At 36.1% G+C, this 26,523-nt stretch overlaps 1 protein-coding gene across 1 annotated transcript; it reads right to left on the reverse strand.

Moving 5' to 3' along the window:
* LOC126822085 (mucin-2) lies at window positions 1-26,523 on the reverse strand. The gene is made up of 13 exons (XM_050550838.2): window positions 26,457-26,523; window positions 26,047-26,063; window positions 23,913-25,817; window positions 21,809-21,921; window positions 20,840-20,895; window positions 16,522-16,727; window positions 15,240-15,321; window positions 13,694-13,716; window positions 13,313-13,439; window positions 12,625-12,977; window positions 7,712-7,818; window positions 5,915-5,965; window positions 1-433 (listed from the first exon to the last, which is right to left on the reverse strand). The coding sequence occupies exons 3-13, from the start codon at window positions 25,753-25,755 to the stop codon at window positions 404-406; spliced, it is 2,991 nt and encodes a 996-aa protein (XP_050406795.2). The 5' UTR covers window positions 25,756-25,817; window positions 26,047-26,063; window positions 26,457-26,523; the 3' UTR covers window positions 1-403.

The following is a 26,523-nucleotide window of genomic DNA, read 5'->3' on the forward strand; positions in this document are numbered from 1 at the left end:
ACGGTTAAAAAGAAGACACAACTTTGATATGAATTTACAATAAATATTGACATATATCTTAGCAGTATTAAAACATATATTGGTGTGAAACAATTTTATAGCTACTTTAAAACCATTTCATATAACATATAGCTTGATCAAACAATGATAAGACTCATTCAAATATTTGGCTTCTGAAATAAATAATTATGTATCTACTGTACATCTGAATTGATAATGTTTACTAAAACAATGATATCGACATATAAAACAAAAATATGCAATTGTCATAATGTATAAACATAGATGTTGTTTGGGTATGAAATGATACGAGTAGCACATAAAATTAAGATCCATTAGTAAAGTCATATTTGCATAAAAATATATAATAACACCGCAACCAATGCTAATTTGTTGGTCATTACTAACATCTTCTTCCTTGAACGGGCGGTGGCTGAAATAAAATATATATATATATATATATATAAGGAAATACGCAATTTCGGGCAAATGCTTTGGTAAAGTGATTACAAAAAAAAGCACTAAATTCATTTAACAGAATAACACGTTGAATTTTTGTTATATTCTAACTTATGGAAGCCCTCGACTTCTTGCCTTTAAAAATCCCCGAGTTCTATCTCCCTCGAAGTCTCGACTTTTTGGTTATTGGCCCTCGACTTCTCGCCTGGAAAGTTCAATTTGTACGCATGTTCACCGACTGCCACCAACAACACAATTTGCCCAAACCCACCCAAATTTACCCAAATCCACAATAATCTACTAATATTCCAACCCAAATCACATTAATTATCATCATGTCGTGATTTGAACGTGCCTGGTGAAAGTTTGATTAGTTATCAAGCAAGGTACTCTTCTGCACCAGTGAAGACGGGAATATTTTAGTAGATAGGACATCATGAAATGTTACGGAAATAGATATATTTATACATTATATTAAAATTATTCATCGGTTGACAAAATACAGAGACTGGCTAGTTATGGAAGCCTATTGTGGCCATTTCATTATCTCGCCTTTGAAAATCCTCGTCTTCTCGCTCCCTCGCCTTTCAGTCTTTTCGCGTTCTCGCTTCGTCACAATCTCGACTTCTCGCCCCCTCGCGTTCTCGCCTCGGAAGTGCAATGTATGCGCATGTCCACTGACTACCGTATCGGCATTTATATTTGGACATGGATTCAAATAAACGGAAACGTTTGGGGTTCTAGTAAGTGTAATAGTCCTAACCAATTTTAATCTCTACTTGCATAGATAGTATTGTATTCTGTACTCAATTTTAAGTCTTCAGCCGAATCTCTAACTTAATCAACATTAATCGGGATTTTTTATGCGTGGTGTAGGACGGAGAGCCTGACAAGGGACAACGTATAGTCGTTCGAATGAAAAAAAAAGAAAAGAAAAAGCAAACCAGGACGTTTGCTCTCTAACTTTATCAACGATCATTGGGAATTTTCTGACGATGTCCACCCTTGTCAGTGGTGTAGGGCGGAGGGCCCGGCAAGGGACAACGTATAGTCGTTCGGATGAAATAATAAAAAAACGAGCTCCCTGGTCCGGAATCGAAATGAAGTGGGAGCTACAGTGGCTCAGTGAGTAGGAAGTTTGCTCACTAACTTGATCGGGATTTTTCTGGTGGGGTTCACCCTTGTCAATGGTGTAGAATGGAGGACTTGTCATTGATTCAAGTGGCTCGGTTTCGATTCGCCGCTTGAACGTGACAAAGACCCCTACGCGCAAGCACATTATTGTAATAAAATTGTTAGTCCCGAAATGACCAGGTTTGTGTCGCGTCTCTCTCTCTTACTCACACACATACCCACACACAGGTGTGCACGTAAAAGAACCCTTTAAGGTTGGAATTCGAAATAAGAATAGGCCCTCGTCGCACACTGCATAGCGTATACTCGCTTTCCATAGCTCAGTAGGGGTTTTGGTAACCGAATGGTTAATGTGTTCGTATTTGATCAAAAGGTCTGTCATTGAGTCAACTGGCGCAGTATCGATTCCTCACTTGTACGTGACAATGGGTGGGTTTTCTCCGGGTCCTCCGGTTTCCTCCTACTGTTAAATACCCTTAAGGTGCTTTTTGATTTAGCTTTGACGTACCTTTGTTTACTGAAACCTCGAACTTCGACTGGAATCCGGATGCTGTAAACTTTAATGTGCAATAACTCGATAATGCAACATAAAAAGTTTATGAACTTTGGCATGTTAATACTTAGTCATCTGTCAATGTGGAGATATAAACATCGACGAGCCACCAGCTTAGTTTAGCCCTAAACCTATTCTCCGATATTATTGATATGTTTACGGTAATGTATTTCGAAAATACAACATAGAGGGCTTCTGAAAGTGTGCAGTCTAGTAGTTGATTCTGTGAAATAAATAACATTTTCCACCAAAGCTTATTTACGTGGTTTTGATACAGCCTGCACGTACCCTTTGATTAATAAACCCCAAAAGTTTGTCCCGAATCCAGGCATGAGAACTTTGCGGTGATATCTATATAAATAAAATCAAATTGTGTATGTATGTATGTATGTTCGCTAATCACGCTTCGTGGCCGAGATCCACCCCGACGTTATAATGTGGTATTAAATTAACCAGCATCACAACATGAATGTTTTAGGCCACTGAATTTGAGCCTTAAGCGAATCACCTTCGTCGCCGCGCTCCACCCCCACATATCTCGTATCAAATTAAAAAGCATGACCACTTGAATGTTTTATGCCATCGAATTTGTTTAAGACTTTTGCTCTTTTATTTAGTAGCATTATATTAATTAATATCTTGGTTAAGTCGTATCTAATGAACCCAGGAATGAGTGACAGATTGGTATATAAAAAAGAGTTATAATTTGGTAAACATTAGCTGGTTCCGTGGGAATGAGAATATCATGTTTAACACGTGATCGGAAAATTAAGATTGCATCATTTGGCTTAATTAACCAATCTCTATAATTATTTACATCATATTTGCGCAATTAGATAATTGAAGGTCCAAAACCCAAAGCTACAAAACTATCATATTTGTGAGCATAGGTCAGACAGCAGCTTGATTCCAGAAGGGAAAAGATGTAGCAATTTCTATCAGCAGACTCGCCCCAGCGAGTCTGACTGGATGGGGTTTGAGGGAACGACTTTAGTATTGTAATCTATTATGCTTGTATCTATGTATCCAGCTATGATATATAAAATGTAAAAACGAAACCTTGCATTGTTATTCTTGAGAGGACAAACCTCTTAACTACTGAGAAGACAAACGACAAAGAAGAAGAGAATACACAACGTGAAGGGTAAGCAAAGACAAGTGAAAATACTGGACGATCACAAGGCTACTAAGATATGTAGTAAGAAAAGATACATGGGTCATACGTAAGATGTGGCGGCCGATTTTTATTGTTGTCCGCTCTCCACGTCTAACAGACGACCCAATGTGCTACATATTTGAGCCACGAGCGAATTTGGCCCCAGGCGAATTTTGGCCCCAGCCGAATTAGGGTCCTGGGCGAATTTGAGCACTGAGCGAATTTGGGGAATCTGGGCCCCGGGCGAATTTGATAATGCATCGTAGAAAGGTAATGAACATTGGTATGTTCATAATTTATTCATCTGTTAATTCAACCAGCGGCTGCCAGGCAGGATACGCCCACATTTTGCAAGAGATGGATAGAGAACAAGCTAAAAACAATTTGTACAATCCGGTGCCATAATCCAGAAAGTTATTGTCTGAAATGCGCAAATATCGACAGGGACTAGGATTTTTGGAATATAAAGATATGTTTTAAGTTTCATCAAAATCGGATAAAAATTGTGACCTCTAGAGGGTCCATAACCTTTGTATTACATAGTTATACACAATTTGCGTATGGTGATATATCTAAACGGTTTTTAAAATCGGAAAAAAACTGTGACCTCTAGAGAATCCACAAGCTAAAAATGCGATTTTTCGATCCGGACACGGGACCTTGGTTTTTATTATCCCATCCGAACGACTATTCGTTGTCCCTTGCCAGGCTCTCCCGTCCTACACCACTGACCCGGGGGAACCACGCATGAAAAATCCCGATAAACGTTGATGAAGTTAGAGAGCAAATAAAGATTCGACTGAAGACTTAAAATTGAGTACAGTATACAATACTATCTATGCAAGTAGAGATTAAAATTGGTTAGGACTATTACACTTACTAGAACCCCAAACGTTTCCGTCTATTTAAATCCATGTCCAGATATAAATGCCGATACGGTAGTCAGTGAACATACGCATACAAGTCGAGATTGTGACGAAGCGAGAGTGTGAGAACACGAGAACGTGAGAAATACTCAAAGGCGAGAACGCGAGGGAGCGAGAAGTCGGGGATTTTCAAAGGCGAGAACACGACTTTCCATAGGCTAGTACTGCCATTTCCTTTATCCAATAAACACCATATCCTCGCTTGTTTATGAAACTACACAATGGAATGTACCGGCGTTGATAGAATATATCTAACTGATCAACTTAGGAAATAAACCCAGCCAACTTACAAGAACACTCGCATCTTCATCTCTATATAAGGAAATCATAACCTTGGTTGGTTATTTTCTTGATCATTTCCAAATTAGGCACGAATAACATGCATATTTCTGGCAAAATTTAACCAATCAAATAATTAATAACTAGTCTCTATCATCCAGACAAATATTCTTCGAATATTAGTCTAGATAGGTTGTCAACATTTGAGAATAATAGGTCATTGGCTAGATTATCTGGTCTTTTATATTACCATGTACAAAATCTAAGGGAGGTAATAGCCCTAAACAAGATGTCGACGCCCATGAAATTAATTTAAGAATTGCCATTTCAGAAAATCTATTTGGACTGGCTGTTCAATATCCAACACTCTTATTTTTCATTGTAAAATTTATCTCTTCATGGACTAGATTTATAGCTGCGTTCACACTGGGGGGGGGGGGGGGTAATTTGAATTGAATTCAGAATACCGTCTTATTCCGGATTTAGGCGTCACACTCAATTCGCTAAAATCCGAACTGAATCTGAAATAACGAATTCTTATATTTTTCCGAATTCAATCTGGAACAACTATTCCGTATCGGGTTATTCATAGTCACGATTTTAGTGTTACATGCTTTATTCAGATCAACGGGATTACCAGAACCGAATAAGTTTGAGCGTATGTTCACTTCTACTCCCGTTTTATCGCTTGGGGGGAAATCGTCTATTTATGAAAAAGGTGTTTGTGGCACACAACCGCGGTACGGTTTTAGGTAAGGCGGACAGGCTTCTTCCGCGCTCCATCTTTGGAGAGATGACGATGAAGAGGTGCAGCTGCAGGCCTCGCATCGCAACCAGTCAGTATACTGAAGGCTGGCTGATCTTTCGTAGGCCCAGGGTTATCAGAGATTAGCTGCTTTGGCTAGAACAGGTCGAAGGAGACCGAAAGGTGTTTTATTTTTGACTTTTGCTTATATTTGTTATATCATAGATGTTCTAAACTGTTGGATTTGAGATGTATCCTGCTTACTATATACACGTATTTTAGAAGAACATTGTGTTCCCGAGTTTTGTATTAGAAGTCAAGAGGTGAAGTGATATTGACATCATATTGAAGTCCAGTTCGAAACACAGCGTGGAGCAAAGAATTAGCGGCCGTGACGAAGTAAATTTCTACCCATTACTTTGAGTGCCGGTTGTGTTACATGCTGTACATATTCGCCCTGCTCTGTTACAAAACTGTTCTTTATATTTAATCACCGTCATAAATAAACCAATGTATGCATTCCATGGCTTCTCACTTTACAAATACATAACTAACGTCATATTTCTTTTTAAAAATTCCACAATTATTTATGTACAACCTAGTCACGATAAAACGATAGGGAATATTATTTATCAGCTCCAAAATATCGAACAAATACTCACAAGAAAGGCTTCCGTTGGTCCAACTTCAACTTGTGGTCTCTTAATTCGAAACTGAAACAATTAATATAAAAAATTACGAATGTTATTGGATAATATGAAATTGAAAACAATGTGCATGAAGACATATTCTTTATTTAAAAAAAAAAGCAAAATAATAAAAAAAAGCAGAGGTTTCCAGGCAAGTTACGTCCACATCTGTCAATAGATGGATAGAGAACAGGCTAAAAAAAAAAGGCGATTTTTCGTACAATCAGGGGCCATTATGCAGGAATTATCTGAAATGGACTTTAAGTTTCACAACCTTGGTATTACATACCTTTGCACTATTTGCGTACAAGGAGCAGCCATTTTGTCAGGCCGTTTCGGTCCGATTTTCACGAAATTCGAACTCAACCGCCATTAGGATGTATCGGTGATACATTTAAAAGCTTTTTATAATCGGATAAGAATTGAGACATCTAGAGGGCCCACAAGCTAAAAACGTGATTTTTTTGTACAATCAGGGGTCATAATCCAGGAAGTTACGTCCCGATATCGAAAGGAACCAAGATCATTGGATATATTATCATACATTTTAAGTTTCATCAAAATCGGATAATAATTGGGACTTCTTGAAGGTCCACAACCTTCGTATTACATTACATTATTGCGTACAAGGAGCGACCATTTTATCTGGCAGTTTGAACTCAACCTAAACTGATGTGTAACGGTGATATATTTAAACGTTTTCTTAAAATTGTGACTTCTAGCGGGTCCACGAGCTAAAAATGCGATTTTTCGAATAATCTGGGTCCATAATCCAGGAAGTTACTTTCCGATATACGCGATTATCGAAATAAACATGTATTTCAAGTTTGATCAAAATCGGATAACAATTGTGACCTCTAGAAGTACCAGAAACTAAAAACGCGAATTTTCGTAAAATAAAGGGCCATTATTCAGGAAGTTACCATCCGATATGCGCGAATATCGACAGGAACTATGATCTCTGGGTTATAAACATGTATTTCAAGTTTTATCAAAATCGGATCAAAATTGTGACCTGTAGTGGATGCACAGCCTTGATATACCATATATACTATTTGCGTAGGTGAGGCGGCCATTTTGTCCGGCAGTTTTGGTCTAATTATCGCGAAATTCGAACTCAACCATCATTAGGGTGTAACGGTGATATATTTAAACGTTTTTTTATAAATCGGGTAAAAATTGTGACCTCTAGAGGGACCACTAGCTAAAAAGGTAATTTTTCGTAAAATAAAGGGTCACAATACAGGAAGTTATGATCCGATGTGCGCGAATATCGAAAGGAACCAAGCTCATTAGGGTATAAACATTCATTTCAAGTTTTATCAAGATGAGATGAAAATTGTGACCCTAGAATGTCCACAAGCTAAAAAGTTTCGATCCGATACATGCCAATATCGAAAGGAATCATATCTTTTGGAGATAAATCTATATTTCAAGTTTCGTCAAAATCGGATAAAAATTGTGACCTGTAGAGTGCCCACAAACAAATTGTGGACGGGCGGGGGCGACGACAATATACGTTCACATGAAAATGTGGGCGTATAAAAAAGGTTACGGCAATGTACATGAACTATGTAAAATAAAAAAAGGTTTTGAGTTCGTGTGAACCAACATGAACGAATCACCGTCTAAGCAGTATCTAAACGAAATAAAATTGTAAATTTAAACAACCCTATCTATCACTCTGAAGTTACATTTATTTCTTACGGTGAACAAGGGTTCGAACGTAAAAAATGTCATTAGCTGCGTCTTTTGTATGTGATATTTTACCTCTTCTTCTGGATTCAAGACATCAAACAGAAAATCCCAGGTGAATGGGATATTGGATATTTTTGGAAAGTTCCAACTCTGACCAGAACTACTACCAACTGTTGTACCTTAAATAAATGGGAGCAAGTGATACAAAAAATATTATACAATATTTACGTCTGTTATACATGTGTATTTCAGAAGTGTCAAACAAATAAATAACATTAATATATAAACGTTCAAGAAACAAACAATATTATTAGCAGGACATAGAAAACGTCGTTGATGAAAGAACGACCATAATGTTTTTTGTTCTAATTACGTTTCATTTCCTCTCCTAAATGTTTAATGTTTGGTAATGTGTGGTCATTTTTTTTCTGTTCAACCTTGAAATGCTTCGTTCACAAAAAAATCACATGCAATATATATTAAACAGAGATCAACAATTTGAGCAAGAAATGAAATAGTGTTTAATGTAGAAGGAAATTATTCAACAGGCTAACGAAAACGAGCATATGCCACGCATGAACCAGGCTATATTGCGTCAAAGATATGATAATCTCTATGAACGATCGAAACATTACCTAAATATGTTCCCTTTCTCCTATTGATTCTATAAGAGTTTGAACCAAAAAGATAGGTTTATGGTGACGACGATTATTTGTGTCTTCAAGCCATAGCCCGTGAGGGGGCAGCTGCGATACTTGTCCAGGGGCCCGGGGTCTAGAGGGGCCCGGAAGTATGCCAAGTAATGTTTTCAAACAAAATTGTTTGTATAAATTGATAAAAGAAAAGTACACTGTTACTTGATCGTAAAGTAGAAGTAAACCGGTGACTTTTCCGAATGTGGCCTGGATTTTTGCCTGACCCTAAGTCACGTGCCTTATTTGCCTAATGATTAATCCGGCAATGGGCCTATGAGCGCGCCATTGTCGCGTCTGTCGTCAGTGATCATGTACGCGGTTATCGATCGCACTATAGGTCGGCTGACTGGTTTCCGATCTATAAAAACGATACTGAAAGGGAAATTTATACATTCGTCTTATTTTTGTTACACAGGGTCGGATTAAACTTGCGTGGGGCCAGTGGCTGAATATGTCTTTGTGGCCCTTGCATCAACAAATGCAATTTGTATGCCAGTATGCTGATAGAAAGGCGGTCGACGTTTTTTCGGCACTTAAAATTTGTGATTTTTCAAAACGATGTATTCATTGTTTCTCGACATAGTAAAAGTACGCGAACCTATAACTACGAGACGCAACAGATAAGGATTGTAACAATTGTAGATCACACGTCGGCGCCAGCGAAGCCTATACAAGCCCGACAAGTTACGACTACCCGGCAAGCACAGAGCTGAGTTGTTTTGATATTCGAGGTAATCTATTATAAAAGATTATTTATCAAACAGAAAACAACCAATCATTAAAGGCGGCAGCTCTAATCTTAATATAATCGCAAGTGTTCCCAATGGATCAGTACTGGGTCGACTTCTTATCCTTATTTATATGAATGATGCTACTAAAACTATTATCTGTAACATTCGTTTATTTGCAGACGATACACTGTTGTACCTAATTATTGAAACCCCGGGTTAATCTTTATCTTGTTCCTAATAACAATAAATAAAAATAAATTGCTACTGGTGTAAATTATTTAAACAAAAAACTATTTTTTACTTTAACATCTGACCTGTGAAACAATTTTCCAGAAGACACAAAAAACAATCAAAGTACATAAAATTTAAACAATCGGTTGCCATGCAAAATACGCCCAAATTTTGCAAAGAAATAGACAGAGAACAGCTAAAAATAAGAACCCAAGATGTCATGGTCCAACATGCGTCAATATCAAAAGGAACTGAGATTTTTGGGATATAAACTTATCAAAATCGGATAAACATTGTGACCTCTACTATGGAAGACTAAACAGCACTTTATTCACTGTTCTTAATTCTTAGTTCTAAATTCATAGTCCTTAATTTTTATTTCTTCATTTGTTATCGTTTTTCGACATTTGTACACTAAAATTAACATTTGTATCTTAAAATCAATAATTGTTTTGCAAATCAGACATTTGTCATATCAGATTTGAAAAATGTATTTTTGTTTAATTTAATTTTAATATAAAGATAAAATTTAATTTAGTAAATCAAAAAAAATAATCTACATTTATATTTCATCATAGAAATAGAACGAAAAACAAATCTCAAACAACAAATCTCCAAATACAAATCTTGCAAAACATTTCAAAAACATTTCTTTAATAACATTTCTCGAAATTCATCGAACCGGAATATTATGAGGACATGAGCGGAAATCAACCTGGCATACAATAAGTCACCATACAACAAAGGAGAATCGAGCAAACATATACAATAAGAAAACCAGCTCTATGATCGAGACTTCAGTGAAATCGCGTGCGTGTTATGCCTCTCTCTCTATATATATATATATTGGTTAATCTGATCTAGCATTAAATAGAATAAATAGACAGTAGTCTATTTTCAGAAATTAGGTTTTATCTGATAGCGACATATTTATTTGGACAAACGAAAGAGGGCTTTATCTCTTCTAGTACATAGCTAATACTATATCTGCTTTAACAAGGTACCTAAATATGAATATGTCAGAAAATATTTTACAATTTTGAAAATGTATTCGGACTTTTTTTAATGGTATGCATCCCGATATCTTGTATTTTGTGTTATGGTCAGTATTTTGAAGTTACTCCCCCCCCCCACTCCTCATTTAATACATATTAGTGCCATTTCAAATTTGTTGTTTTTTTCAAGGGGTGTGTAAATACAAATATGCAAGAAAATAATTTACATGTTGTAGCAAACAATAAACATACTTTCCAGCTGTATATGAACAGATATCGAGAATTTCTTATTAAGATCGGTGTTTTGACTTTAAATATCCCCCCATTAATAAAGTTTAGTACTGTGGAACTTCGATCGCTTTTTCAAAGTATGTAAATATAAATGTGCCAGAAAATAACTTGAAAAGTTGTACGCTATTAAACTCTATTAATTGATTGGGAGGGGTGGGTGGGGTCTTAAATGTCAAAATTCCGGTCATACTACGACATTCCAGATATCACACAGAATACCACTGAAATTTAAATTATATTGTGGCACATTTAAATTTACATAGCTTGAAAAGGGTATTACAGTTGGGTGACCCTAAATACTATTAAATTAGGGGGAGGGGCAGTTGGGTGACGCTTGCTCGATTTTGGAGAAATGTTTTGCAAGATTTGTGTTTGGAGATTTGTATTTAGAAATTTGTTGTTCCAGATTTGGTTTTCGTTGTATTTCTCTGATGAAATGTAAAATAATTTTTTTCTTTATATTAAAATATATTTTACAAATCTGATATGACAAATGTCTGATTTGTAAAACAAATATTGATTTTAAGATACAAATGTTAATTTTAGTATACAAATGTCGAAATGCGACAACAAATGAAGAAAAAAGAATTAAGGAGAGAGAGAGAAATGGGGTTTAACGTCCACTCGACACAAACTAGGTCATTTCGGGACTAACACATGGTTCAATTTTATTTCAATCATTCGCTTGCGCGTAGGGGTCTTTAGCAGTGGGAGGAAACCGGAGGACCCGGAGAAAACCCACGAGGTTGGACAGGCGACCCTACTCCTTGTCACGTACAACTTGGGAAATGAAACCCCACCAGTTGACTCAATGACAGACCGTATGATACAGCGCGCTGTGTGCTAACCATTTGGCCACCCAACCCCCCAAGAATTAAGGACTATGAATTAAGAAATAAGGACTATGAATTAAGAAATAAGGACTATGAATTTATGAATTAAGAAATAAGGACTATGAATTAAGAAATAAGGACTATGAATTAAGAAATAAGGACTAAGAATACTGAATAAAGAGCTGTTTGGTCTTCCATACTCTAAAGGGTCCACAACCTTGGTATTACATGCTCATTTTACTATTTGCGTAAAGGGGAGTGGTCATTTTGTTAGCCAGTCTCCGTCCGATTTTCATGAAATTCGAACTCAACGGTAATTGTAACAGTAATATATTTGAACGTTTTTCTAAAATCAAATCAAAATTGTGACCCCTAGAGGGTTAACAAGCTAAACCATGATTTTTCGTACAGTCAGGAGGCATAATCCAGGAAGTTAAGGTCTGATATGCGCCAATGTCGATGGGAACTGGGATCCTTGGAATATAAACATATATTTTAAGTTTCATCAAAATCGGATAAAAGACTGAACTCTTGCGGGTCCATAAGCTAAAAACGCTGTTATACGTACAATCAGGGGCCTGATCCAGGAAGTTAATAACCGATATGCCATCAATATCGAAAGGAACCGGGATCTTTGGGATATAAACATATTATATTACGTAAAGTTTCATTAAAATCAGATACGAATTGTTTGTGCCATACAACATTGCACGTGTAAGGGTTCGTGCACATAGATTATAAACTGGAGATGTACGAAATGGTCCTAAAAGTAAAATATACGCGTACCGTATACGTATACAAAATACACCCACAGTCGAGATTTGATCTTATTAATACTTGATATAATCTGAACAAGATCTTGCTTTGTGCTCACAATACACCCATAATCGAGTTTAGATTTTTATTAAGTGTTGATATAATTTGAGCGAGTCCTTACTGTCTGCTCCTCGGCCAGTGTTAGATAAGACCCTCACTATGCTGAAGGCTTTCAGACATTTATTTTTTGGTGTGAGGGTAAACCATATGAACCACAGAAATTTGGTCTCATCCACAATTGGAAGGTGATTGCTATCCAAGAAGAGTTCTGGGTCTGGATGCAAACCTCGTTTCTGACATAAGTGCACACAGAAAAAGTAAGATAAAGCTGGGTATATGTATAAATATGTTGACGCAACTGTTGGAGATGTTTTTGTGGGGCAACATGTTTACCTGCAATATTATATTCGAACTTCCGACTGCCACTTTTCAGTATTCCGGATTGACCACTAATATTTTTCTCTTCATCATAATACTGTCTTGTGTTTTTAATCTTATCCAGATCTTTGATATAACGACTGTTCATAGTCTGTGACCAATCATCATCGCTAATACCACCGTCTCTATGTATGCCTTGCCGTTTATTTCTGCTCTGATTTCTTAAATTATTTCTTCCCTGACTTAGTTGTCCCCGTCTACTCTGGTACAGATTAACACTTCTACTTTTACCCCGATTGGGTTGACTGCCAATTCTTTGACTTCGTGGATTATATTCAGTACAAAGGGTTTCAAAAGCCGGGGATAAACTGGATGTAAAATAATTACAACAGACATGTAAACACATAAGAATCATTTAACGAAACAATTGGGCGTGTTTTATAACCCACACCACAGATTGTGTACCACTGTTGGTCTATTCTAAAGGAAGACACACAATCTGCATTCAAAGAAAAGAACAGAAACGAAAAAAGATCTGGTGCACATATAAATGCGTCATTTGCCCAGCATTGTGGTACACGCTAACAACCTTGCTTGTATATGTTAAAATGTCTAAACATATATAATATAATAGATCCAATAAGTCACACAAAATTATTTTATCGTTACATTATCTGTGTTACATTTTTACAAAAGAACTCACGGATCTCTTCGTTTCTGATTTAATTTCGCTCTATGTAAGCATACGCTTAAAATAACTACCACCATCAAGATGAAAACAGCCAAAGCTATGCCTATGCCCAAACCAAGCGCTAATTCTAAAGTTCTATCTGTAAAATAAACAGTGAATTAATCTGTAGACTGTATATTAAATACTACATGAAATAATAACTAAGCAAGTGCTTGAAAATATACATAGCAAATGATTAAACACTTGTCTGATGCGACTATGAACGATTTTAACAGTACTGTATGTATAAAATATTTCCATTTTATATTAAAATGACAAAGAATGAAACAGAATGGGGATATTTCTTTATTTTTTTATATTAAAAGATCCAAAATGAATATGAAAATAATTTACCTGTTAAACCTGCGTCCTTGATACTGAAAAACAGAAATAAAACGAAAAATAAGAAGCAAAATACACCTATATAGTCAGGGCAATTAAAATGTTTAGATTAAAAGCAGGGTCATTTGGGTTTTATGTTCAACCTAAAATGTTTGTATATACTAGCAAATGATTGGATGTTATAATAATAGATCAGCCAGAAAAATTGGATGTTACAAAAATAGCCAACAACCTTGGTATTACATATTTTTACATTATTTGTGTTCGAGGAGCGGCCATTTTGTTGAGCAATTTAGTTTCCATTTTCACGAAATTCGAACTCAACCGTCATTAGGGTCCAACGTCGATATATTTGAACGGTTTTTAAAATCGGGTAAAGACTATGACCTCTGGAGAGACCACAAGCTGGAAACGAGATTTTTTGTACAATCAGGGGCCATAATTCGTGAAGTTATAGGGTTCGATATGCACAAATATCGAAATGAACCAAGATCTTTGAGATATAAACATATATTTTAAGTTTCATCAAAATGGGATAAAAATTGTGACCTCTAGAGAGCCCACAACCTTGATATTACATACTAGAGTGTCCACAAGCTGAAAACTAGATTTTCTTTCGTATAACCAAGGGCCATAATCCATGACGTTATGATACATGCTAGTATTGAAAGGATCTGTGGTAGATAAACCTATATTTCAAGCTTCGTCAAAATCGGATTAAAATTGTCACGTGTAAAGTGTCCACAAACAAAATGTACAGGGGTGACGATATACCTCCACTGTGACATATACCATTCATCAAATTGAACAATCATTTAAAACTTTATGACCTCTGCTGATTTTTGATAATATATGATATTGACGTTACAAGTCTGTCTAAACTTCTGTTAAGGCATGGACTGGCTATGATCTAATTAAACAGGTAATTAATTCAATAAAAAATATGTCCTTTACAAGCTACACATGATCTGTGTATGACACTCGGCAGGACTTCAAAGAGAATGTAGTAGTGGTCAGTGCATCATACCATGACCTGTTAATGACTTCAAAGGGAATAGACAGTGCAATTACAGATATCATAATCTGATAAATAAATAATACCATATATATGATGACCACTCTTAACCATTTTCCCTAATTATCGTACGTTATATAACCAAGAGTTTGCTGACGGTTAGGCAGACGACTAGAGGCGAGCGGAGACCGAGAGGCCGGCGTATGGAATCACCGAGTTTAGCCGCTGCCTTGGCAGAGGGGCAGAATGGTGAATTTAATATAGTTATGTGTGTTTCTGTCGTAGTCTAGTTCCTGTATTGTTTAAGTTCCCGTATTGTTGTTGTATGTAACTGTAGCTCTTTTATATACCTGATGTAAACAAATCATATACTTACTAAACTGATCTCTGTTATCACTAAAATAGTGTCACACCACATGAAAATGTGGGTGTATCACGTAATTTTTGTGGAAAAGAGAGCATAACTGGGTAAAGTAAGGGTTCGTTACAAAAATAGATCAGCTGGAAAGAAAACTGAAGAAAAGGGTGGACTTATATACTTACTGACAGTAAAATGAGGTTTTAATTCTGTCATATACACATATTCCACCACATATAATACACTGGACTGCATGACTTATATTAGCTGTAATAATACCCAGACTAATTTTAAAGTAAATCTTATCATTTAGTGCATTTTAATATTAGACATTATAATATAACAACCGATTTCAATTCTTATATTATATGCCTGAAATATGGTATTAAACCCAAGACACACACACATGGTTTGTAGCAGAACATGCTTACTCTATTTTTCGGAACACCAATACCACTTCAGCACTGGCCCGTTATTGATTACTGTGACAATTTCCCATTGCAGAAATCACTTAGCTCACTTTTGCTTTTCATTGTATACGTGTTTTGTCTTTGATCATCACTAATAATCTTCATGTATTATGTACAATGCCTGTATTGTTAACAATGTCTTAAATATGACAACTTCTGAAATGATTGAGCTGTGAACACCGGGACTTGTACATAAACATGTAAAACAAACTACAATATTTTATAAAGAGTTAGCAATTTAGACTTAGCAACGATAAAACCGTTATATTTAGCATCAAACGACTATTTTTGGATGAAATGAGTATTCGTGCTGTTCAGAATTGACTACTGCAATGCCATACTTTCTGGAGTAACTGATGAACAAATTTCCAAGTTGCAAAGGATCCAAAATCGTGGTGCACGAATTGTGCCTAAAGCTAGATCAAAATCACACATCACTCCCATCTTAAATAATCTTGACTGGCTCCGAGTGCGTGAGAGAATTAACTTTAAAATTTTAACTCTGACATACAAAACGTTACATAAAACAGCACCAAGATATCTTCAGAATCTCTTGACACACTACCAACCAAAAAGGTCACTGAGATCCGAGAATAAATTATTGTTAGATGTACCGATTTATAAGAAATTTGGTTCAAGGACTTTTCAGTATAATGCATCAATTCTATGAAATTCGCTACCACCTTCCATTCGAAAATGTAAAACATTGTCTCTATCTGCAAATCAAGTGTGAAAACCTGGCTGTTTCGTCACTATAATTAACCCACGTGAATACTTTCATGCACCTAGAGCTTCCCCAAGTGGGATGAATTGTTGCGCAATATGAATTTCGTTATTATTATTAGATAGATGAAATAGGAAATGGTGGTTTCAGAATTACCCAGTTGCTGCATGGTTTGAATTTATTTTCCCAAATCATTTCGCCAGAGACGATATAATAACGAACGTGTGCATACGTGTTAAGAACCAAATGAACACTGAATGAATCTTTACTTACGTGTTACAGCTACATCTACGGCGTTATTAGTCAGGTAGATCGGTGCCGTAAATTTTACACAGTTATCACCCAAATATATGCAAGATCGCGCCTCTAAAGCCTTGAGTTGTACTGCTATTGAATAACAGGCAGTTCCATTCTGGCAACTTGATGTATTTCTAGCAGCTTTTAGTGTTATATTATAATCGATTATTAGACTACCGGACCTACATTTAAAACACAGTAATGATAGTCAATTCATATCTGAAGATCGATTTCAAATATTTGATAAATAATGATGTTAATAAGGGGATTATACTACATCCTAATCTGTATTTTTAAGATAGCCAGGATGGAACCGAGATCTTTGGGATATAACCATACATTTTAAGTTCACCCCCAAATCGGATAAAAGTTGTGACATCCACATGCTTTTACACTATTTGCATAATGTATGAATGAATGAATAAAATGGAGTTTAGTTCCAACCGGGATATATTGCGCCAAACACATGATGAATTTAATGAGACAAATTAAGGAAATATCACAAAATTGTAATTATATATGTAAATAAAAACAAATATCAGAGACAATAAAATTAAAAATAAATATATCATTTTACATATATAAATATTTAAAAAGATATAATACATATGATAAAATATGTACAGTTAAAATTTTGAGTAAAAGTTTGTCTCTTTTAAAAGTTTAAAGTTTTATTAATAGTTCCGGTTGGGCGAATAATTGACGTAGAGACTGGCAACGGTAATAATTTGATCTAATATCCTTGAGATGCTTGCACTCAATCAGAATGTGCTTAACTGTCAAAGGAACATGGCAGTATTCAAATTCTGGTTGAGGCTCTCGCTTCAAGATGAAAATGTGGGTTAAAAAAGTAAGACCTATGCGAGAGCGACACAAAACTACCTCATCCCTCCTGTTAGTTCTATGGGAGCTTGGCCAGTCTCCTAAGAGAGGCTTTACGTGATGAAGTTTGTTTGTGCCTGCAAGATCCCATGACCGTTGCCAGCGGCCATAAATGAAAAAAAATATTGATGAATTAAAATCTTTAAAAGGTAACAAAAACGGTGATAGGGGAAGATCTAAAGCAGCTTTAGCAGCAAAATCTGCTTTATTTCCGCATTATATCAACGTGACTGGGGAGCCAGCAAAAGACAATGTCTTTGCTGTTTAACTCGTAAAAAGTAGAAGACAATAAACATCTGCTATCAATGGGTGTTCAAGCTTTTTATTGTTAATTGCTTGAAGCGAGGACAGAGAATCAGTAAAGATGATGTGTTTTTAAGCTGATGAGGACTGGATAACTCCAATGCTTGGAGAATAGTTGGAGGTCAGCTGTAAAAATAGAAGCAGAGGGTGGAAGTCTTACAGAAATGGTCTCAGATAGTGTCACGGTAGCCGAAGCTACCCGATCATCATCTTTCGAACCATCTGTATATATTGGCGCATAATCACCATATTTAGAACTTAGCTCTCGAAAGAGAGACTGAAAACCCGTGGAGCTAGTATCTCTCTTTTTATGCTGTGTAAGATCGAAATCGATCTTTGGGGGAGATACAGCCCATGGTTAGGGTGGCCCACCATAAATAAATATCTCCATATATCTCGACAATTTCGCCACAATATTTATATATATGCCAAGCCTCAAATCAGTTTCACACAATTATAGTCACTAAATAAACGATCATGTTGTACTTAATAAGCTATGACCATTAATCATCTATAAACAATAGACTGAAAACTGGTTCCATGTGTCGTCCATAACATCCAGACACTCTTGAGTAAAAGATAGGTTACGTGCCCTTGTTTTGAAATTAGTCTCGCCTAACCAGTCTATCGACCATTCTAGGGCTGATTGACAGGTTGGGATAATCAAGACTACTTTTTTACGAAACATAACAGAATGCTAGAACAAGAAATTGAATTTAGAAATGAGCACGTTAGCTAGCTAAACAATTAAGAAGCTTGTAAAAGTAAAATGAAACTACTGCTAGTATCATGTTCCTGTCTAACCCGAGTGCTTCAGAGATATTATTTGTACTAAACCAAAAGATGCCGCTCTTAACGGTACAGTTAATGATAAAGCGATTTAAAAAATGAAAAGAACGTAATTTCTAAATCTGCTGTAATAACCAAGAAGCTTAATTTTACTGCTATTCAAAATCGTCAACAATAAATTTTTTACGGCTGTAATAGTTGATAGATTTGTAGAGAATTGCACGTGCCATGGCTATTTATAGTATCATACTGTCAGAAAGTTGGACTCGACACGGCGAATGTGCACGCTTCAGTGGTAGTCTCGAACTATTAGCGGTTGACTGTATTTCTGTAGTACATGGGTCACACTACGCATGGTGGGGTCCTAAAGAAAGGGGACCGACCATTTTGACGAGAAGTTTTGGTCTCATTTTCAACAGTGATTATAGTGTAACGGTGATATATATGAACGTTTTTTTTAAATCAAATAAAAATTGTGACCTCTAAAGGGTTCATAAGCTAAAAACGCGATTTTTTCGTACAATCAGGTGCCATAATCCAGGAAGTTACGGTACGATGTGCGTGAATACCAAAAAGAAATCGAGGCTCAACCATCATAAGGGTATATATTCAAACGTTTTTTTTGAATCGGATAAAAATTGTGACATCTAGAGGGGCCTCAAGCTAAAAACGCCATTTTTCGTACAATCAGGGGGCATAATTCAGGAAGTAACGATCCGATATGCACGAATATGGAAAGCAACCAAGATCTTTGTGTTATAAACATGCATTTTAAGTTTCATCAAAATCGGATTAAAATTGTGACCTCTACAGGGTCCACAACATTAATATACCATATTTTTACGCTGTTTGACTACGAGGAGTGGCTGGATTTTTACGAAATTTGAACTCAACCATCCTTATGGTATAACGGTGATGTATTCAAACGTTTTTTTAAATCGGATAAAAATTATGACCTCTATAGGGTCCACAAGCTTAAAAACGCGATTTTACGTACAATCAGGGGCCATAATTCAGGAAGTTACGGCCCAATATGCGCAAATATCGAAAGGAACCGAGATCGTTGGGTTATAAACTTACATTTCAAGTTTCAACAAAATCGGATAAAAATTGTGACCTCTATAGGGTCCACAACCTTGATATACCATATTTTTACGCTAATTGAGAACAAAGGGCGGCCATTTTGTCTGTCAGTTTTGGCCGATTTTCACGAAATTCAAACTCAGCCGTCCTTAAGGTGTAACGGATATATAATAATACGATTTTTTAAATCGGATAAAAATTATGACCCCTATAGTGTCCACAAGCTAAAAACGCGATTTTTCGTACAATCAGGGGCCATAATTCAGGAAGTTACGGTCCGATATGCTCGAATATCGAAAGGAACCACCATCTTTGGGTCATAAACTTGCATTTCAAGTTTCAACAAAATCGGATAAAAATTGTGACATCTAAATGGTCCACAACCTTGATATACCATATTTTAACGCTATTTGAGAACGATGGGCGGCCATTTTGTCTGTCAGTTTTGGACCGATTTTCACGAAATTCGAACTCAGCCGTCCTTAGGGATTAACGGTGATATAAGAATACGGTTTTGTTAAATCGGATAAAAATTATGACCTCTATAGGGTCCACAAGCTAAAAACGCGATTTTTCGTACAATCAGGGGTCATAATTCAGGAAGTTACGTTCCGATATGCACGAATATCGAAAGGAACCGAGATCTTTGGGTTATAAGCATATATTTCAAGTTTAAACCAAATTGGATAAAAATTGTGACCTCTACAGTGTTCACAAGCTAAAAACGTGATTTTTCGTACAATCAGGGGGCACAATCCATGAAGTTACAGTCCGATACAGGCCAATATCGAAAGGAACCGAGATCTTAGGGTGATAAACCTATATTTCAAGTTTCATTGAAATCGGATAAAAATTGTGACCTGTAGACTGTTCACGGGCGACTACAATATACGTCCACATGACGTATTTAAAAAGGTAGTCTCAATCCCGTTAACTCCGGAGTGAAAGGGTTCGAGACCTCGTAACCTCAAGGTTTTTCACAAAATGTAAAGAATAGAAATCAACAAAAAGTACTATTTTCATGGCACTATTCTAAAGTTGGGTTGCCAAAATTTATTGAAAGTAGATTATTGAAACCATTTTATATTGCCTCTCATATTTCTAAAACGCAACGAGTGAATGACAGCAATTCAAAATTCTGAAGACTATTTTGAAAAATAATCATGCAATATATATGTTAATATATCTACTGTTAAATTACACTATAATTAAATAGAATTGATTACATTGTACTTACCATATTCGCCAAACTTTAATTTCGCTTATATTCGTAATATTCAATTCTTTAGATATCTATATTGAAGTAAAAGTTAAATTGAGGGGTTAAATGTTATATTCCTCAATGGCGTAAAATATGTGACGCAATATTATTTGGTACTAGTCTTTTCTAGTAAATGATGCTCGTGTGCTCTTTTCTTATATTCAGTATTAAATCTTTTCACCAATTATTACTAACATAACAGGATATATTATAAGATCTCAAAACCGGATGTTTACTACATGTTTAATATGGTTAATTTGTAGATTCTAAATAATAACTTTACTCGTCGCATTGTATTTACACGTTTCTCTTATTAAACCTTGATCACACCGTTTGAAAAAAACAGATACCATGGTTTTAACTCAGAAAACACATCCCTGAAAACGACTTACAAAGGAAAGTCACTGGTGGGGAAGGGGTGGGGCTGTTGTTAAATCGAAGCCCCCCCCCCCCGGGGAAAACACATGAGACCGGGCAGACGAACATACTCCTTATCACATACAAGCTTGGTATCGAAACCATGCCCGCCACGTGACCCAATGACAGACTGTATGAACTAAAGCACACGTGTTAGACCACTAGACCACCCAACCACCAACCAAATTTTGTTTACAGCAAGACCTAACAAATATGGAAATTCGACCACACAGAAGCTATATCTAAACATCTGCTTATCCGATAGGAAATTTTGAATTTTGACCAAATTTGCGAAGTATGTATGACCCTTCAAGAGATCTAACCTCTGTCGTGTTAATCTTTTCCTGGTGCATTTTGTCAGTAACTCTATCGATTATATCTCATGTCACCAATGCTTTACAAGAAAGTTTTTTTTAAAAAATCCGTTAGAAACTGTAGCGTCTATCGCCTTAACGAGCCGATTTTTGACGGATGAACGGACGAACATGGGTAAAGACATAATACGCCAACCCTTAGATGATTACTTACAGCACTTTCCGCCTGATTACCGAGTTGTTGAAATTCAGTTGAATTTGCATCATTGTATGCTGGCACAAATGTTTTATCCAGATACATCTTCATATATAACATTGATTTTGTCTCTACAAAAGAAAGATAGCCACGCAAAGCAAAGCGTGAAAATACGTCCACACAGCAGCTATGTGTCAACTGTAGTTTATCCGAAAGGGTAGGTCTCTATCATGCTCACAAGGTTATCAGTAATTCCGGAATGGAATATCGCCGAAGGCTGAGTATCAATAGGATCTGTCCTCTCATGACCCAAATGCAACGCACCAAATACGAAATAAATCCTTTACAAATATGTTTTAAGGAAGGTGAACTTAACTTAACTCTAGAATGGATGGTCACGGAACACAGAATATCGATAGGGTTCATCCTATCATGAAACCCAATACTTCACACCAAATATGAAAATAAACTCATTAAAAACTGTAACAAGATTTTCGGACAAGGGGGATAACTCCGGAAAGGAGGGTTGCAGACTGCTGACAATCGATAGGATTCGTCTTCTTATATGACTTCATCTCTTCAAACCAAATTTGAAATAATCTGTTATAAACTGTCGCTTCTATCGCGTTAACAGGTAGCGGAGTGCTGAAAAGTGACAATGTTCGTCTTCTCACGACTCAAATGCCTCACATCAAATTTTAAAAAATCCATCCGTCAAGAACTCTAGTCTCTATCGTCTTAACGATAAATTGCAATGTCAGAATGTCAAGGGCAATAACTCCAAAACATATAATCGCAGAACGCTGAAAATGGACAGGAATCAGTTTCGTATGGTGTGCATGCTTCATACCACTCAAACACTCGCGCCGCTATCGCGCTAACAAGAAATTTTCTTGCCGGACTTGGATTGACAGGGCCAATAACTCTGGAATGAAATGTAGGAGAACGCTGAAAATCGATAGGGATCATCCTCTCAAGGTTTGCAATCAACACACGAAATTGGTAATCATCAAACCAAATACGTCATAAACTGTACCCTCTATTGCGTTAACGAGAAATTGTTGATGGACGGACTGAGGCGACGACTATATACGCCCAAATTACGTGTGTGTCCTTAAAAATACTAAATAGTATATTTATTCTGTAGAATAGGCAAACTGAACATTTTAACAACACTGAAATTTAACAAATCAACACAAATACACACAGGTAGCATATATTTTGTCTTTGTAAAATACAGTTCTGTCAATTGCATCAGTGAATGTGAAGAAGGAAGTGCAGGTGATTGTATGAACAATCTACCATTAATACCGTACTTTTTTCTCGGATTATTTTATATTAACCCATAAACATTTTCTTGTTTTTACAAAATGGCGACAAGAGAATAAGAAGGAGTCGAATGCTATTTTACGAAAATGAGTCTAGCATGATGAACAAAAAAGATCTATGATAGACATTCTTTGAAATATATCACTTCTATTTATTATTATTACAGAATATTTATACTGCACCCTTTCATATAACATGATCAGGGGCACTTTACAAAGTGAGAATGTAATCATAAATAAACAACAAGATTATGGACATGTTAACGATTGTATACAGAGTCATTTAAAAGCCTGATTAAATAAATGTGTTTTAAGTTGTTTTTTAAAAGAATATAGAGATCTACAACATCATATCTTTTAAAGTCATGGCAAAATCTTATAAGCCTTACCGACGCCAGCTAAATAACCTTTCATAAAGAACATGGGTAGGCCTAGTATAGATATAAAGCCAAAATGAACCATAACAACACTGTTGTTATAGACCCTTTTCGAACTATTAAACATCTGCAAAACCGAGATATATTATACTGAATGTATGCATATTCGATATTTTTCAAAATTCCAATGTCTGTAACTATACAATTTCAAAGATAACAATGAGCTGATTAACGTTTCACATAATTTAATCGCTATATTTGTCTATTAGCAGCGAGGAGTTCAAACAGCTAATTGAAGAGAAAAAAAATATATGAACTGTTTGTTTTACTATCTCATTGTTATAATATTAAAAGTGCAACAAAATGTATTAACAGTGTGGTATCAGGTGTTTAGGAATCTATTAAATAAACTCTAACCTGTTGCAGTCGTTGTCGTTTCCACTTCTGGTTTTGTTGCTATTTGCAATGTGGTTGCGGTCTTAGATCTGTAACTCGTTTCAGTTCTTGGTGGTGGCGTTTTTCTGGTTGTACTAGTATTAGTCTTCGTACCAGTTACTTGGCTTTTAGTGGGTGTAGTTACCTGGGCTGCAGTAGTAGATGGAATAGTTGTTCCAGTTGTAGTAGTTCTAGTTGCTTGGCTTTTTGTTGATGTAGTTACCTGGGTTGTAGTAGTAGATGGAATAGTTGTTCTAGCTGTTGTAGGCGTGGTTACTTGGCGCTGTGTTGGTGTAGTTACCTGGGTTGTAGTAGTTGATGGAATGGTTGTTCTGGTTGTAGTCGTAGACGGAGGTGTTGTTCGGATTGTAGTTTGTGTAGTGGCCTGGCTTGTTGTTTGTGGAATAGTTGTTCTAGTTGCAGCAGGTGTAGTTACTTGGCTTTTAGTTGGTGTAGTTACCTGGGTTGTAGTAGTAGATGGAATGGTTTTTCTGGCTGTAGTTGTAGACGGAGGTGTTGTTAGGATTGCAGTTTGTGTAGTGGTCTGGATTGTTGTTGATGGAATAGTTGTTCTAGTTGTAGTAGGTGTTGTTACCTGGGTTGCAGTAGTAGGTGGAATGGTTGTTCTGGTTGTAATTGTAAAAAAAGATGGAATAGTTGTTCTAGCTGTAGTATGTGTAGTAACTTGGCTTTTAGTTGGTGTTGTTACTTTTGTTGTAGTTTTGAATGGAATGGGTGTCCTGTCTGTAGTTGTAGAAGAAAGCCTTGGATGAGTTGTAGTTTTTCTAGTGATCTTCCTTGTTCTTGGTGGAATAGCTGTTCCAGTTGTAGTAGGTGTAGTTACTTTGCTTTTAGTTGGTGTAGTTACCTGGGTTGTAGTAGTAGATGGAATAGTTGTTATAGTTGTTCTAGTTGTAGTAGGTGTAGTTACTTGGCTTTTAGTTGGTGTAGTGACATGGGTTGTAGTAGTAGATGGAATAGTTGTCCTGGCTGTAGTTGTAGAAAGAGGTACTGTTCGGGTTGTAGTTTGTGTAGTGATCTTGCTTGTTGTCGTCGGAATAGTTGTTCTAGCTGTAGTAGGTGTAGTTACTTGGGTTATAGTTTTAGATGGAGTTGTTGTTCCGGTTGTAGTTCTAAATGGCATGGTTGTTCTGGTTGTAGATGGGTACGTTATTATGGTTGGTGTAGTGATTATGGTGTTGGTTAATGGAATAGTTGTTCTACCTGAAGATGGAATAGTTGTTCTGGCTGTGATTGGAGTAGTTGTTTCTAGGGTTTCAATTGGTGTTGCCCTTGTATTTGGAAAAGTGGTTTTGATTGAAGTAGAAGATGGTGTAGTTGCTTTGAACGAAGATGGTGCAGTTGTTGATGTAATCGCTATTCTAGTTGAGACCGAAAGTGGAATGGTCTTTATAATTGTGGCCGTTTTTGTAGATCCTTTTGTACTCTGTGTAGTCTGCATAATTCGAGTTAAATGGGTCGGTGTAGTTACTTCTGAAGGTCTTTCGGTTGTTATTGTGGAAGTTAAGATTGAGTCTTTAGTAGTAGTTGCACTATTTGATGGAGAGACGTTGGTCGATGACCTTTCTAGATCAATGACGTTAGTTTCCTTCATCGAAGTAATAGTTTCTCTGGTTGTCCCTGTTGATGTGAAAACAACTGTTGTAACTGGGGTAGTTACTTGTGTAACTTCAGATATATTGGTCGTCTCTAAACTGATGCCATGGCTTGCAGTGACATTTGAAAACAATGAAGATGAAGTTGAGGTATTTTGATACAATGTAGTGGGTTCTGATGATGTGCTTTGGTTAAAAACAGATTTCATGAATGGAGATGTTAATGGTGAATGGGTAATATTGACAACGTCGATTGTTGAAGAAGGTATCGCTGAAAGGAACGCAACGTAAAGTTTAAACAAAAATATTGTTAATATAAGCCTAACAGAGAGTAGGTAGAAAATATATTTCAAAATTGTGTTTTGATTGTACTAGGTTACTATTCCATTTTATGTCAATTAAACGACAGACATAAATTAATTAAACATTTTAAGATTTCTGAAGATGTAAACCATTCTCAGGAATTATTCAAATTATCTAAATAAATTTAACATACTCACCAGACGAGGTTGGTAATCTGAAATCAAATTTTCAATATTCTTAGTTTTATATATTAATATTTCTCATTTAGTTACAATACAGTAATGAGAGAAAATTAAAGATACGTTGCAGGCTATAAATTAATATTTAGACATTTTTTCTCATGGCAAGCTTATAATCAACTCTCCAGACCATTGGATGGACGAGATTTAAATGAACACCCAAAAGATTAAAAAATTCTTACAGCCATACTTCAAGTTATTTGAATGAAATTTTCAATATTATATCCACTTTTCAATATCTATCATTCTATGAACTATTAAAGCAAGAATGGTCAACTCACTATCTAAATCTTACACAATAATCTTTAACTATCTGTTATGGAAGTTAGAATATAAAGACACGGAACTATCTAAGGTAGATAACTTACGTGCACTGATATCTAATCCCAGATTTAATACAGTGTCCATCACAGATTATACATTTTGCTGCTGATT

This window comes from Patella vulgata, chromosome 5 (assembly GCF_932274485.2).
Source record: "Patella vulgata chromosome 5, xgPatVulg1.2, whole genome shotgun sequence".
Lineage (NCBI taxonomy): Eukaryota > Metazoa > Mollusca > Gastropoda > Patellidae > Patella > Patella vulgata.

Coding starts and splice junctions, on each gene's coding strand:
- LOC126822085 (XM_050550838.2), bottom strand. CDS start 25,755: ATGAAATCTGTTTTTAACCAAAGCACATCATCAGAACCCACTACATTG. Junction 21,922..23,912: donor AACGACAACGACTGCAACAG/GTTAGAGTTTAT, acceptor TTTCTTTTGTAG/AGACAAAATCAATGTTATAT. Junction 12,978..13,312: donor AATCAGAAACGAAGAGATCC/GTGAGTTCTTTT, acceptor TTTTACATCCAG/TTTATCCCCGGCTTTTGAAA.